Source organism: Aotus nancymaae, unplaced genomic scaffold (assembly GCF_030222135.1).
Source record: "Aotus nancymaae isolate 86718 unplaced genomic scaffold, 86718_ANA_hifiasm-v0.15.2.pri h1tg000041l, whole genome shotgun sequence".
NCBI classification, from domain to species: Eukaryota; Metazoa; Chordata; class Mammalia; order Primates; family Aotidae; genus Aotus; species Aotus nancymaae.
Window position 1 is genome coordinate 44,453,114 of NW_026988455.1, and position 16,857 is coordinate 44,469,970.

At 41.3% G+C, this 16,857-nt stretch overlaps 1 protein-coding gene across 1 annotated transcript in view; it reads right to left on the reverse strand.

The window, feature by feature from the left end:
• Positions 1-16,857, reverse strand: part of PGM5 (phosphoglucomutase 5) — a 159,588-nt gene that overhangs the window by 44,659 nt on the left and 98,072 nt on the right. The window contains exons 8-9 of the mRNA XM_012453555.2: positions 8,589-8,724; positions 3,714-3,897 (exon numbers count right to left, since the gene is read on the reverse strand). Coding sequence (XP_012308978.2) covers positions 3,714-3,897; positions 8,589-8,724 — 320 coding nt within the window. The remainder of the gene's footprint in view (positions 1-3,713; positions 3,898-8,588; positions 8,725-16,857) is intronic.

Below are 16,857 nucleotides of genomic sequence, written 5' to 3' on the forward strand. Positions count from 1 at the left end.
GGTGTCGAGAAACTGGAATCCTCATATACCTTTGGCAGGAATATCAAATCGTGCAATTGCTTTTGAAGACCATATGGCAATTCCTTTAACGGTTAAACATAGAGTTACCATTTGATCCAGCAATTGCACCCCTAAGTGTGTCCCCAGGAGGACTGAAAACCTAGCTCTGCACAAAAACTTGTAGATGGGTGTCCACAGCAACATTATCGTCAAAAAGTGGAACTACCTCACATGTCCAACAACTGATGGATGGATAAACAAACTGGTACACCCATGTGACAGAATCTTACTTGGTTAAAAAAAGGAATGAAATACTGATATACGGTACAATGTGAATGAACCCTGAAAACATTACACTAAGTGAAAGATGCTAGTCATAAAGGACCATGTATTACATGATTCCATTTATACAGAATGTCCCCAAAAGGCAAATCCATAGAGACAGAAAGAACAGGGGTTGACAGGGGCTGGGGGTTGGAGGGATGTTAGAAGAAAGATGGCAGCTAAAGATGAATGAAAGTGTTCTCACTTGTTTGTGGTGATGCCAGCACAACTCTGTAAATATACTAGAAACTGTTGAAGTGTGCACTTGAAATGAGTGAATGAACTGTATGGTATATGAATTATATGTCAAGATACTGTATATTTATATTTTAAAACTGTACCATGAAAAACATCAAGTATACACTTGGTTGGCTCTCAATAAATAACCATTGAAAGAATGAGCAAAGGAACCCTCCGTGACTTGCCGCTAAGTATTAACTGACTGGTCTCTCATCACCCCACTGAGCCGAACCCAAACCTGCAGAGAAGCTCCAGTGTGTCTCAGGGCCACCAGCCAATGAAGATATCATCTGGTCCTAGAATCTGGGAAAAGGAACAGAAAACTTCCTTCTTTCTTTACCAGAAAAATTCCCAAGAGCAGATCCTGGTAGCATGTGTCTATTTATAGCTACACTTGAGCTCAGACAGAAGAACGTAGAAGAGGCTGGGGGAAATCAATACTGTATTAGTCCATTTTCATACTGCTATGAAGAAATACCCAAGACTGGCTTATTTATAGAGAAAAAGAGGTTTAATGGATTCACAGTTATGGTGGAAGGTGAAGGAGAAGCAAAGACACATCTTACATGGCAGCAGGCAAGAAAGCATGTGTAGGGGAAGTGTCCTTTATAAAAACATCAGATCTCATGAGACTTATTCACTACCACAAAAACCACACAGGAAAAATCTGCCCCCATGATTCAATTACCTTCCACCTGGTCCCTCTCATGACACGTGGAAATTATGGGAGCTACAATTTATAGAGGAAAAAGAGGTTTTATTCTAGTTTGTAAAAAAGAAGTGGGAATGTGGTCCAAAACTGGAAAAGAGAAAAAGAGGTTTTTTTCCCAACTGTTATTTTCTACCAGAAGATGAGATTTGAGTGGGGACACAGCCAAACCCTATCAAATACATTCCAGTGTAAAAATAAAAACCAATAGAGTTATGGAAGGGGAAGGGAAATGAAATAAATAGATGAACTATTGGCCTGATGTGAATAGTTAAAGAAAATCCAAGGAAAATGTATCCAAGCACTGACTGAGTACACTGAGGAAGATATAAGGTAAAGGAATACTGGATTAGCAACAAAATTAACAAGCTTAAAAGACAAGCTTCTTGCAAGTAGATGAAATCCAGAACTGAGTGCTGATTAGACCACTCCCTCAAAGGAATGGTTTCCAAGCCTTCCTCATCAGGGAGAAAAATATCCCAAGGATACTTTAGAAAGCACATTATTTTATATCTCTTGAATTCTACATCAAAATGAGACTTGGAGCTAAGAAAAGTTTGTAAAATGAAAGTGGGAATGTTGTTCAAAACTGGAAAAGACCTATCCAGGACACAGGGGCTCAAAGATGCCAGCTGGGCTCCTGAATTCACATCTCCAAGGACTGATTCATTGGTGTTACTTCAGAGTGAATTCAGTTCAGTCTGCAAGCAACATTCCTTGAGTGAAAAAAAATACAACGAAAGATATTTGTGCATCCACTACATAAAGAGTAGCTAGGAGCTTTTGTGTATTTTATTTCCTTCATTTCTAAAGCAATTCTGTGAAATAGATATTTTGCAAATGAGGAAGAAACTATGGCTCAAATCAAGCAACTTTCCCAAAGCTACACACTACTAAGCAATAGGGGTAGAATTTTATTCTGAGTTTTCTAAATTCTTACCCACTATTTTCTCTACTGCCCTGTGTATTTCCAAAGTGGGGTTGTAATCAATTTGGTTGGGTCATGGAAGGGCTTCTAGAATAAAAGACTGGCATTTCGATGATAGAAATGAAAGATCATCTCAGCTAACCAGAGAGAGAACTAAGCTAACCAGAGAGAGAGAACACCAAGAGATTAGCAAGAGGCACTGGGCTTTGGAGCATCTGTAAGTCAAGGGGCCCTAGGACAAGGAGGACATAGGAAATACTAATCAAATTAAAATAGCAATAATTAGCATTGCATGTAGTCCCAAAATATCTGTACCTTTAATTTAACATTCTGTACTTATGAAGAATATATAAAAAGATAAGAATTTGAGAATTTTAGAATGGAACTTCTCTTAACGTTGCTCAGGGGATGTTATTTAGACTGTAAATGTTAACATGTGCTTCCAGAAGGGTCAATATTTGCCATGGCCAGTAAAGAAACCAAACTGAGAAGAGAAATAATCATAGTAGCTCAACTTTCCTTACACAATTCATAAAGAAAAGACCTTAGTAGAAGTTGCAGTTGATTACCTACTTATCTATGATACTAATTCCGAACAACACGTCTTCCTTTTGGGTTTTCTGGTCAAATTTTCCAACTGTTTCTTTCTACCAGGGCACCAAGCCCACGTACCTAAGTTCCTGTGACTTTTTTTGGTGACATAAAGTAATAGAAGGTGAAATATCCCTGCGCCCAGGGGCCCCAAGGACAGGGATCTTTAGTTCTTGGTAACTTTTCTGAATCTGTCACCAATAATGGCTACCACATAAGAGCACCTACAGGCTACAAACATTTCAGAAGGAAATGTTGGGTCTGTATTTATTTGACATATTGGTTGATCCATTACCAAGTAGAAAGAATACTGGACATAGATCACCCATGTTCTTTTGTTTTTTGGGGGGTGTGTGTGTGTGTGCGCGCGCACGCGTGCGCGTGTGTGTGTGTGTGAGAGAGAGAGAGAGAGACATGGTCTCACTCTGTCTCCTATGCTGAAGTGCAGTGGTGTGACTCACTGCAGACTCAACCTCCTGGGCTCAAGTGATCCTCCCACCTCAGCCTCCCAAGTAGCTGAGAATGCAAGTGTGTGCCACCATGCCCAGCTATTTTTTTTTTTTTTTTTTTGGTAGAGATGGGATCTCACTTTGTTGATTAGGCTGGTCTTGAACTCCTGAGCTCAAAAGTGACAAAAGTGATCCTCCCATCTTGGCCTCCCAAAATGCTGGGATAACAGGTATGAAGCACTCTGGTGCCTGGCCAGAGAAGGCCCATGTTCTAATCTATGCCTTGCCATTAACTTGTTAGGTATCCTTCATCAAGGGCTTTTCTCTTTCCTGGCTGCAGAATTCTCATCTATAAAATGAGGGGCTCAACATAGATCAGAATCGATCATCCCTAAGGACCTCTCCGGTTCTAGGACATTTTTTGCCACCAGTTCTGCCTGATAACCCATCTTAGTGATTTTCTAGCAAGTACCTGTTTCTTGGTCACAGTGCCATCCACAGGGTCCACGTACTCAAAGCTATCCGTCTTCGCCACACTGTAGACATGGCTCCCCACAGCAAACTGCTGGCCAATGAAGGATTTGTCTGTGATCAGGGCCTCCAGGTCCCTCATGATATAATATGTCGTCTTGGGATCCAACCCCTCATAGTCAAACCTGGTGAGGACATAGGAGGAATAGAAACCTAATCAGAGAACCAGCAACTGCGTGGCCTGCTTACTGTCATCCAATCATTGGTTCTGTTTTCAGGAAAGGACAGCACAGAAATGCACTTTCACTGGTCTCCCCTCTTCCATATGATCTTTACAATCCATTCCCCACACAGCGGCCATAGTAATCTTCTAAAAATCAAATCATGCCACTTCCTTCTTTTACACCCCTCTATAGTGGCCATCACATTGAGAACAAAACTTGACACCTTAACCTCGGTCTATCAGGCACTGTGGGATCTGCCCTTATCAGGCACTGTGGGGTCTGCCCTTGCCTACCTCTTTCACTTGACTTTGTTCTGCCTTTTGCCCTTGTTCACTGGCTCCAGCCACGCTGACCTCCAGTGCTGATTGACACTGCACCCTTTCCTGCCTCTGGGTCCCTGTGCTTGCTGTGTGATCCCTCTACCTTGTCCATTCTTCTGCCAGCTCTTTAAATACCAGACTCATTCTCTCCCTTCATTTTCAAATGCATTATCACCATTAGAATGTCACTTTCTCTGATCATCTAAGGCAACTTCCCCCTCTGTCTTCTTCTCTCATCACCCTTTATATTTTCTTTTGGTAGTTATCCCAAACTGTAGCATCTTGTTTGTATATTTGTTTACCTATTTATTGTGTGTCTTTGCCCACCAGAATGTGAGCTCCAGGAGGACAGAGACCTCAGTTGTCTTGTTCTCTGCTACTTCTGGTACATACTAAGTTCTATGTAAGTAGAATGGAATGAAAAATGGGAGAAAGGAAAGGAAAAAAGGAAAGAGAGAAAAAAAGGAAGGAAAAAAGAAAGGGAGAAAGGGAACTGAGCATGCTGTAGAACTCTTGGAAACTTGGAAGAAATGTCACGATTGTTCCACTCAAAAAAGTACTCCTAGGCTGGGCATGGTGGCTCAAGCCTGTAATCCCAGCACTTTGGGAGGTCAAGGCGGGCGGATCACAAGGTCAAGAGATCGAGACCATACTGGCCAACATGGTGAAACTCCATCTGTATTAAAAATACGAAAAAATTAGCTGGGCGTGGTGGCGTGCACCTGTAGTCCCAGCTCCCTGGGAGGCTGAGGCTGGAGAATTGCTTGAACCCGGGAGGCAGAGGTTGCAGTGAGCCGAGATAGCACCACTGCACTCCAGCGTGGCACCTGGTGACAGAGCAAGACTCTGTCTCCAAAAAAAAAAAAAAAAGAAAAGAAAAAGTCCTCCTAGCCAAGAATATCAAATGTAACAATGGGTCTGGAAGTTAATTAGAAAAAAAAATAAAAGACCAAAAATAATACCGATGGCATTTGTCATGGTGGGGTTTAAAACGTGATGAGGTATACCAAGAGTTGGCACAGTGCCACGCATTGGTGCTTAAAACAGCTAACTGCTCTTATTTGCCATTACTACCATAAAGAAATTATCTTTTACAGTGTCGGATGGTCTTGGCTGAGATCGACTGGCACACCTAGGAGTGTCTGTTTAAGAAGGAAGCCATAGGAGGGGCAGCTGCACCGAAGTCACTGTGGAGGATCTTACATTTGGGCTTCCTGTAGCACACAGAAAGGATGTGAGTTCTCAGAGTGAACTGGAAGAAGGAAGCTCTGGATAGTTGTTACTACTTTTTTCCATCTAAGAACTTTCAAGACATCCAGTAAACACCAGGGTATTAGCCAAGATGCAAAATATGGAATAATACTATGTCTAGCAATGCGTCCCCTGCATCTATACCCCTTTCTCTTATTCTCTTCCTCCTATACAAGGTGCTTTTTTCTCAGCCTCAGAGGAAAAGAAAGAAACTCCCTCAGAACATTCCTTTTCAGCAGTGCATATATTCTGACACTGCAGTCACTTTAAAGGTAGACATTTGGGAAAGGTAGAGACCCGACCAAGGAGAAAGGGGCAGGAAGATAGAAGAGAGTCTAGCAGGAGACAGAGAGGCATTAAAAGAGATTTGGGAGTTGAAAAAAATCCACTAATATGTTAGATCACGTTCAATCTATGGTTGAGATCATCAGATCCGTTTACCCAAACATTCATCTTCCTATACAAGCAGGATCCAGCACCACCTTCCACCCCCAAATCCCTTTCTGACCACCGCCAATAACAACACACTTTCAAGGAAGAAACCTTTAAATGGAGAATTCCTTCTGGGTTCTACTCATACCAGGAAAATAATCTGGAAGATTTTCTCAGATGTGACTTCAGGCTCAGTATAAGTTAAAGTGAAATTGTTTTATTATTTTCTCCCTGACAAGAAAATTGTCAAGCTAGGAATAATTATATTTCACAAGTACCTTTTAATATGCCATTTGCTGGCGGTTGAAGGAAATGTTTACATTTCATTCTATGTATTTTCTCCTCCTTTTTTCTTTATCTCTGCAATCTGTTTGGACAGAAATCCGAGACATAACTCAATGTCCTACAAGAAATTAAGTCTCTATTGTGTATTATTCTCTAATATGGTATTTGTTATGAAAAAGTAATTATCATGTAAGCTCTTGGCCAGAAAAAATAAACTATATTGTAGATACACTTATCATAACACCAATTATTCAAGATACCAGCAGAAACCTAGATAATCACTCTGTAAATTCTGAGGAACATCTCTGACTCAAAGCGATCCCACTAGGCCAGAGGTTGCCAATCATAATATATTTTGTCAGGTTGGACTTTTTGGAACAGCTTCATGCAATAGAAAAATTTTGTGTGCCAATTACCTCTTGGTATGCCAGGGGAAAAAAACACACACACACATGAATCAGGGGGTTTTGGTACTTGTTAGAAATAATGATAAGTAAACCAAGTTTCTACCTGTCCTGAGAATTCATTTTTATGATATACTGAATAATTTGAGGTGTTTTGCAAGCTATCACATCCATTAGGGTTGGCGGTCTGTCTCACTTTGTAACCACTCATCCAGAACACTCTTACGTTCATTTACTTCAAGAAAGTTTAGTCAAGCTTTCTCGACTAAACAGGATCTAAGGATATGTTGTCTACCTTTCCCAGAAGGTTGCAAGCTCTTTGATTTAAACAAGTATGATCATGGGCTTCCTTATTCTCTGATACATATCTAAGTAAAAGACTTCTTAACAGAAGAAATAATCACCTTATAAGGAAAGTCTAAAGCTGTCTTTCTGTCCCTTGAGCTCTTGAAACACAACCAAACATTCAAAGTTGTTAACTATTCATAAACAAAGCTAAGTGAGTCACAATCTTTCTGTTTTTAATCCAGAGTCTCTGAGACTACCCAAGGATTCCCTTGTCCTACCACCAAGTTCTTTCCTGCTCCCTCCTCCTAGCCTATGGCTTGGTCCTTGTTATGTGCAAATATCTAACATACCTAGGTTCACACTCCTAGCAAGTAACCATGCATCCAGAATACTCTCACTTTCATTTACTTCAACAACAGGAAGGTGATACAGACCCCCAACCCCAAGCACCTACCCACTGATCTTTCCTTTTCTTCCTTCAAAAGAATAGTTTCCTTTTCTGTACTTTTTTTTTTTTTTTGAAATGGAGTCTCGCTCTGTCACCCAGGCTGGAGTGCAGTGGCGTGATCTCGGCTCACCGCAGCCTCTGCCTCCCAGGTTCAAGTGATTCTCCTGTCTCAGCCTCCTGAGTAGCTACAGGCACGCACCACCACACCCAGCTAATTTTTGTATTTTTTGTAAAGACAGGGTTTCACCATGTTGGTCAGGCTGGTCTAGAACTTCTGACCTCAGGTGATCCACCCACCTCGGCCTCCCAAAGTACTGGGATTATAGGCGTGAGCCACCACACCCAGCCTGTACCTTTTTTCATGAGGACAAAACATTAACAACATCTGGGGCCCTTGAACCATGTGGCTCCTTCAAAGGCTGGCAGCTCAGGCATCTTGGACATTGAATCCAATTATTGGTGGGAAGGTAAGAAAAAGGTAGAGAGAGGATTACAAAAGCACTCCAACCTGTCACAGCTTTTGTGTCTGCCGACCTTCCTTGATAAATATGGATGGAAAACCAACAAGAAATGCCTCTGAGGCCGGGCGCGGTGGCTCACGCCTGTAATCCCAGCACTTTGGGAGGCTGAGGCAGGCAGATCACAAGGTCAAGAGATTGAGACCATCCTGGCCAACATGGTGAAACCCTGTCTCTACTAAAAATACAAAAATTAGCTGGGGATGGTGGCACGTGCCTGTAGTCCCAGCTACTTGGGAGGCTGAGGCTGGAGAACTGCTTGAACCCGGGAGGCAGAGGTTGCAGTGAGCTGAAATTGCGCCACTGCACTCCAGCCTGGCGCCTGGCAACGGAGCCAGACTCTGTCTCAAAAAAAAAAAAGAAATGCCTCTGGTTTGACTGCACAACTCTCACAGCCACAATAGTTACCAAATAGCTTTTCAAAGCTCTGAAGTTCAGAGTTCCTCTTGAAATGGCCACCTTTGTAGGCATTGATGAAAAGATTACAGAGTGATGTCACCAGGGAGGGGAAATTGGTGCCTTCGAGCTTGGTAGCCTTTGATACCACCCACAACCATCTATAAGGGGTGATTCAGCTGCAGCCTTTGTGTCCCTCAGATCTTCCAGGACGATGCCTCATTTTAAGGTTTTAGCCCATCAGTTTTAGAAACTTACTCTAGGAGTACTTCTTCAGGGTTCATACAGAGACCCTTCCCCTTCTTCTCACCTGCAATAGTAGTGGCGGCCAAATTTGGCCCAATGATCTCGGACAATTTCCTCCACACTCTGCTTCCGGGCAGCAATAATGGAGAGCCAGACCAAGACAGCCCACAGGCCATCCTTCTCTCGGAGGTGGTCAGAGCCTAAGGGTGAAAGAAAGATTCTGCTGAGGATTCATTTCTGGGAGCAAAGCAAAAGCTAAATGAACTAAGAAGACCAGTTAGCGACTGAGTGTTATATGGAAATGATTGGATCTATTTACCCATTATATTAAATGTACATCTCATAATACATTTGAGTTTCTGAAAAATATGCAACTGAAATTCAAAGAAAATAATAACAAAAAATAAAACATGGAAATTTCTGAAGGAATCAAAGAGCCAAGGTGACATCTCATTAGCCCAATGAGAGTATTCATTTATTCAGTAAATATTTGGTGACCCCTATGGTACATCAAGCATTGTTCTGTGTCTTGGGGTATAGCAGTGAACGAGATAGCTCTTTACTCATAAAGTTTGAATCCAAGTAGGTGGAGTTAGGTGGAGTCAGGCAAAGAAAAGCAGGTAAGACAACAAGATGCATCATATAAGGACAAGTGCTTTGAAGAAAATAAAGAGGTGATGACGTCACAGAGCACAACAGCACGAAGGCTGCGTGACCTAAGGCTGGGTGGCGGTCTCCCACCCGACAGCTATGTCCACCTGGAACCTTATTTGGGGAAACGGCCTTTGCAGATATAAGTTAGTGATCTTGAGGTGAGATTATCGCAATCTCATCTGGATTATCCAGGTGGTACCTAAATCCAGTGATAAACGTTCTTATAAGAAGAGAAGACAGAAGAGGAGAATACAGAGGGGTTAGCTATATGCAGTTAGAGGCAGAGATTGCAGTTACGCTGCCACAAGTCACAGAATGTGTGGAGCCACCGAAATCTGAAAGAGGCAAGGGGGATCCTCCTCTAGAGCCTTCCAAGGAAGCATGGTCCTGCCAACATCTTGGTTTTAGACTTCTGGCCTCCAGAACTATAAGAGAACACATTTCTACTGCTTTAAGCCACCCAGTCGGTGGTGATTTGCTATGGCAGCCACAGGAGAATAATACTGGTAATTAGGGTCTGCCGCCACTGAGGCAATGGCATCTGAGCTGACACCTGAGAAGGAGTCAGCCACGCCAAGATCTGGGGATGATGTATTCCAAACTAGGGTACAGAGGAAAAGCAAAGTCCCTGAGGCAGGGATGAATGGAGAAGCTAAATCCCACAGCGATTCACACAGAAAGAGTTAGAGGCGGTTCTTACTGCATCAGGCACACAGACGAAGACTGCAGTCTAAATGACCAGCTTCTTGTGCAATGAGAACCCAGAAGAACGTGTCACAGGCCCATTTAAGTTGTCTGTCTGCTGGCGAAGTAGAAGCTCTCTCTGAAGTGAGTAAAGCCCTGAATGTAAAGAAATGTGTTGTAGTGCAAGGCGTGTGGTATCATGGGAAAGGCTTTAGAATTAGCGCTTAAACCAAACTGCGACTTCACAGACGTCTGGAAAGTTATCACAAAGTCATCAGTTTCCCTGAGCCTCAGCTTCTCATTTGTAAAATGGGGACCCCATCACCCACTTTACGGCATTGTTGTATCAACTTAATCAAGTTAAGAGGACAGGCCTAGAGTTAGATTTCTTGTGTTCTAATCCTGCCTCTGCCATTTGCCTTTGTCTGCTGTACTCATCTGTAACCTATGGATGATAACAGCCCATAACCCATGTGGTTACTGTCAGCATTAAGCAACTAAGTATGCCTAGGTGTTTAGAACAGTGACTGGGATATCACACATTTTTGCTGTTGATCTTGTTGTTGGTAATTTTAATAAAGCTGTGCAAATTACCGCACAGTGCTCATTCCTCAATACACGCTTTTAGAAATTGTTCTTGGCTATTTGTATACTTTTATCTTCTAACTCTAGCAATAGCAATGTCTTCAGAAAAAGGACTGGGTCACAAGGTGGACCTTCTTGCAGCAGGGCAATGAGAATGGACAACAATACTCTTGGGTTTCGGAACTATGAAACATACATAGAAAACCAACCAGGGAAACCCAACCAGAGAGAGCTGTTTAACCTCTGAAAAAAATAATAAAATGGGATTAAACAATACTTTATGTAAGTCAAACATATTTGACTTCTAACTAAAGCTATAGCCCACTTACCATTCTTATGACATTTATAAATGTTAAATGTTTTTTTTTTTCTCAATAAGGAAAACATTCAACCCTGAGGAGGGCTGTGAAGGTACTAAAATCAATAAGAAAAAGGGTCAGGTTTTTAATTCTCCCTACACACGGATCGAGGGTCTGCTAATGGCATTTTGGATGTCAGGCTGTGGTTGCTTATGGGCTAACAGGACCCTGGGCATTAATCATCACACCAAGAAGTGTCTCTAGTCTCATCTAGAGACACTTCTTTACCCTGCTACAAATATGGAAGAAGTTTGGAAGACTGAGTTAGCTCCATGGCCAACTGCCAAAAAACAAGTTTAGGAAACCCTGCCCAGTGGGATCATTTCAAAACCTTTTGTCCTTTTATAGCTGAAAAAAAATCACTTATTTACTGGCTAGAGAAAAATATCCCTTTGTTCTAAAACATGGGCTTTGCATACCTTCAAACTCCAGCTGGATTACATTACCTAGAGATAGAACCATTAGATGCTGTTAAATCTGTGAGATAAGATGTCATAATTTAGTGCTAAAGAAACATAAATTTCTTTTAGTTGGATAAACAAAAAAACCCACCTCAACATTTGTAGCCAATTGCATAGTAAATTGTGAGTTGGCTTGGATATCCTTGCCTACAAGTTAAACATTTGCCAAGATTAATAAGGGGCTGATGATGAAGGAAAATTAACAATGCCCTTTATAGTTCTTTGAGTTTGGGACAGAGACATTAATGATGGTTCAGTTACACAGATGTTTCCACTGGATGATTATCATCTGCTTTGGAGGGGGTTTGAGGGTTATAACTCTCCTTTGAAAAAGCCTTTCAGGCAAGTGAATGTTAATGCTGTATCAGTGATAGGCAGATTAAACAAGAAATGCCAGAAAGTACAAAGGTATCAAATGGTTTTCTGAAACCCCACTAGAAACAGAGTAAAAATGAGAGAGGAAATGTTCACGCCATATATATGGCAGGGCTAACAGGCTGAATACTACAAGTTTTCATAAGTCAGTAAGAGAAAGAGAAACCTCAACGGACAATGGCATGAAAGGGCATAACATGTAATTTTCAGAGGAAAATACTACAGTCAACATCCTAACAAATGTTCATCCTCATTGTGGTTAAAGAAAAGTGTGTAAAATGGGATACCACTTGGGGCCTGTCAGGTTAGCAAAGGTTGGACGGGGGAAGAGTTAACTTGGCAATTATGATCAACAGTCTTTAAAAATATCTAGCTATTTTATTTCTTAACCTTAAGTTATAGGACATTTAATGAAGTACATAACAGAATAAAGAAAAATTGAAAAAATATCATTTTGGTTTGTTTTTCTGAGATAGCGTCTCGCTCTGTCACCCGGGCTGGAGTGGAAGGGTGTGATCACGGCTCACTGTAGCCTCAACCTCCCAGGCTCAAGTGACCCTCCCACTTCAGCCTCTCAAGTAGCTGGGACTCTAGGTGCACACCACCACTCCCGGCTAACTTATTTATTTACTTTTTGTAGAGATGGGGTCTCACTATGTTGCCCAGGCTTGATTGTTGAACAATAGGATCATCGTAGAAAATTCATTCAAAAGCTTGTGTGTAGACAAATTAAATCAAATAAGAATCTTTAGTAACACAAAAATCATGTTAATTCAATCCTTTTCTTTTTTTTTTTTTTGTATTTTTGTAGTTTCAAGAGATACAAGTCCAGTTTTGTTACATGGATATATTGCCTAGTGGCTTTTAGTGTACTCATCACTTAAATAGCAAACACTGTATCCAATAGGTAATCAATGAATCAATAGGTTCATTCAATTTTAATAAATGGAAAATCAGTTTGCTAAAAAAGAATATTCAGTATATTTGTATTAAAAATATAGGTATGTTCTTATGTGTGTACACAGGTAAACAGAAGAATATACAGCAAACTGTTAACATGGTTATTCTCTCTGATGTGGTAGAACTGCAGATGTTTTTCCTCTCTTTCCTTTAAAATATTTTCACAATAACAATATATTATTTCATAAGAATAAAATAAATTTTTAAAGTTGTTGATTGGCCACAGTGGCTCATGCCTGTATCCCAGCACTTTGAGGGGGCCAAGGTGGGTGGATCACCTGCGGTCAGGAGTTCGAGACCAGCCAGGACAACATGGTGAAACCCTGTCTCTACTAAAAATATGAAAAAAAAAAAAAAAATTAGCCGGACCAGGTGCCAGACACCTGTAATCCTTGTTACTTGAGAGGCTGAGGCAGGAGAATCATTTGAACCCGGGAGGCAGAGGTTGCAGTGAGCTGAGATCACACCACTGCACTCCAGCCTGGGCAACAAGAGTAAAACTCTACCTCAAATAAATAAATAAATAAAGTTGTCAATGGTGCATAGAAATTCACATTTAAAGCATGCCTTTTCTAGAGTCATATAGTTGGGCTCATCTAGTATGTATTTTTTTTTTTTTTTCTGATTGTCTTCTTTCACTTAGTAATCTGTATTTATGGTTCCTTCACATCTTTTTATGGCTTGAGAATGCATGTCTTTTTAGCACTGAGTAACACCAGCACAATTTTTGAAGCTTGCTTCTTCTGGATCTCTGGCTGGTGATGCAACCAGAGCTTGCCGCCTGGCTCAGGACATTGCAGGAAGAAGGTACCCATATTTCCAAAGCTGTAAGTACCATTCACCTTGCCTTTCTTATCCAGCCCAGTGCAGCCCAGCCCACACAACCTTACTCTGAGCAGCCCTGAGAAGCAGCCATCTCGACTCACAAACCAGAAGGAGGTCACTCAGCTCTTCTCTGCCATGACTCCAGGAAAAACTGGTCCAAAAAGGAAGGCCCCCTTTTTTTCTAGAGAAATATCACTGTCCCCCCCCACCCAAATTAAACTTTGAATTTTCTCAATCTTCAAAACCATGCTACTTGAGCTAGGCAGGACACTAATAAGTATATTGCCCTCACAAAAGAAAAGGGAAAAATAAAGAGAATACTCAATCATCTCAAAGGCATTTTCTTGACATGGAGATACCAGTATGGACACATCAGCTCAAGAAAGCATCACACACATTACTAACGGATCAAGCCATTACAGCTGAAACTCAGATAAGGAAATTCTAAATTTTTCAATTAGGAAAATATAAATCAATTTGTACCTATTGCCAACTCCAAGTTGTAACATAGGTTAGCAGTTTTCAACCCTGTACTGCACATTAGAATCACATAAGGAACTTTTGAAGAATACCAATGCTCAGGTCTCACCCTGGGGCCAATAAAATAAAAAGCTTTGAATGATGGGGCCCATGCATTGGTATTTCTTTTTTGAAAAAAACTCCTTGGGTGATTTTTGCAGGTAGCCAGGCTTGAGAGTCACTTGCTCCAGCAGAAAGGCACTGCATGCAGCCTCATGTCTGGGGCAGAATACCTGGGGCAGTGAGTTAGGTCTCTAGGTCTCTTCCTCTTTTTGCTTGAATGTGGTGCTAAGGGAAAGTGGCCATTGATCTCTCATTTAATGCATGGCCTGGCCTTGCTTACATGGGGGTTTCTCACTGGAGTCAGCTTCGCGATCAAGGTTTCTCATTGCCATTTTCATCTGGAAAACTGAGGACTTTGCCAGCTTTGGAGTGACCAACTCATCCTGGTTTGCATGAGATTTTCTCACTTTTAGCACGGAAAGACCCATATCCCATGAAACTTCTTAGTCCTGGACAAACCAGGATTGTTGGTCATACGATAAGAAAGACCACTGCCTCACCCTTCTGAATAGCTAGATTTCAGGTGCCTGCCACCATGCCCAGCTAATTTCTGTATTTTTAGTAGAGATAAGGTTTCACCATGTTGGCCAGGCTGGTCTTGAACCCCTGACCTCAGGTGATCCACCCACCTCAGCCTCCCAAAGTGCTGGGATTACAGGTGTGAGCCACCGTGCCCGGACCCAGCAGTCATTTCTAATAAGACTCTAAGTAAAATAGGAATGGGAACAATAATCTATACAAGCATGATAAAGATTTTACCAACATTGAAAAGCAATCATCAAAACAAATGGTAAAATATTAATGCTAAATCCATTTCCACTAAAATTATTAACTTTTTGTTTAATATTATTTTGAAGATGATAACTAGTGAAATAAGGATATGAAATACTGCACAAATGTTCTCACTTATAAGTGGGAACTAAATGAGGAGAACTTATGAACACAAAGAAGAAAACAACAGACACTGGGATCTACTTGAGGGTGGAAGGTGGGAGGAGGAAGAGGAGCAGAAAAGATAACTATTGGGTTGTTAGTTAATTAATTAATCAATTCCTGGGTGATGAAATAATCTGTACAACAAATCCCACTCATGTTACAACATGAGTGTTTGTAACAAACATTCACAGGTACCCCTGAACCAAAGAAAAGAAAAAGGGAGGGAGGGAGGGAGAAAGAAAAGAAGGAAGGGAAGGGGAAGGGTGGGGAGGGGGGAGGGGCAGGGGAAGGAGGGGTGAGGGGGAGGGGAAGGAGGGGGGAGGGGGAGGGGAAGGAGGGGGGAGGGGGAGGGGAAGGGGGGAGGTTGTAGATATTATGAAGAAAACACAAAAAAAATTTTATTCATAGATTATACTACTGTATATTTAAAAACCCAAGACAATATAGAGTTTTTGGAAAAAATCCACTATAATTAATATGATCTATTAATAATTACTATAATTGCAATTAAGGGACTTGTAAACCAGAGAAAAAGCATATTAATCAACAGCTTCTCTTCCTATAAACATTAAGCAAATTAGAAAGGAAAATGAGGACAGCGGCATCAAAATCAAAGCAATTTTAAGGCTCTATAGGAAATATGACCCAGTTTCTTCAATTAATAAATAATAAGGGTAAAACATAAAGGGGAGAAATGTAGATTAAGAGAAACTTAAGAGACATATCAGCTAATTGCAATGTAAGACTTTTTAGCTACAATTAGAACAAACTGTTAATGGGGGCGAAATTAGGATAGAGGAAATTATTAAGAAGTCACTTTTGGAGTTCCATTTGTGGACTTTTCTTTAGGATATGGAAATCAGCAAGAGAAAGCAATTCCCATCCTAGCAATGATGAAAGGCCAGGAAATCTCAAACATGGAACGTTTTCTTGAACTGAGAGATCTGAGATGACAAGACGTGAAGTTAATTCCAAAGAGAAGCCACTCCAAGGAGAGACAGGACCTGAAAACTCTCAGCTTTGGTGAAGCACAGGAGAAAGAGGAGGCTGCCATAAAAAATAGATCATAAGAAATCCTGTAAGAGTTTAAAAACATTCTTCAAGGCCTAGTATAGGCTTCCACATTACTCTAAAATCACCTAGAGTCCCAGGTACAAGGGGCACATTTTCAAGTTCTTTCCCACAGACATCCCCTGGGTCCCCACAAGAAATTAGGAACAAGGAGGGAAGCTTGCTGGTATAGGAATGGAGGAGAGGATCAGCTGCCGCTGGGAAACAAGCCGGAAGCCCTTCAGCTTCCCAAACCCTTCTCTCATGAAACATGCTCCTAGGTGCAGCGGCCTGCACCCTTCTCATCCCCAGGTCCAGAAAATGATCTATTGTCTCTGAGAGACGGGCAAAAGTAGAAACCCTCCTGTCTCTGGGGAGAGGGTAGGAAAACTTGTGCTCAGAATCCTGCACCAATACTAGTCAGAGGTCATTGCTCCCAGGGAGGGTTTAAGAGCCTGGAGATAGAACTCTATTTTGTGTCACAGGTTTGCAGTCACTACTGAAAACAGGGTGAAACAGGAACACTTAAAAAACTCTCCAGTACCCTTCTTCCCCAGTTTCAGTACCTAGTAAAAATATGCCACTGCTGGGGAAATTTGAAGCCTGTGGCACACAGAAGGTTAAAACAGAAACAGTAAAACCCAAACCCAGTTCACCACTTGACCAGATTAACTTAACCTTCTACACTAGTTGCCCCAAAAAAGAGCTGTACCTATTTCTAAGCATAAATACAATTTACCTGAATGTCTACTGTTCTAATCCACATATTGTTCAGCATTCAATAAAAATTTATGAGATCTACAAAAGCAAGAAAAACCAAACCATTGTCAAGAGATAAAGCAATCAGCTGAACCAAAGTCAG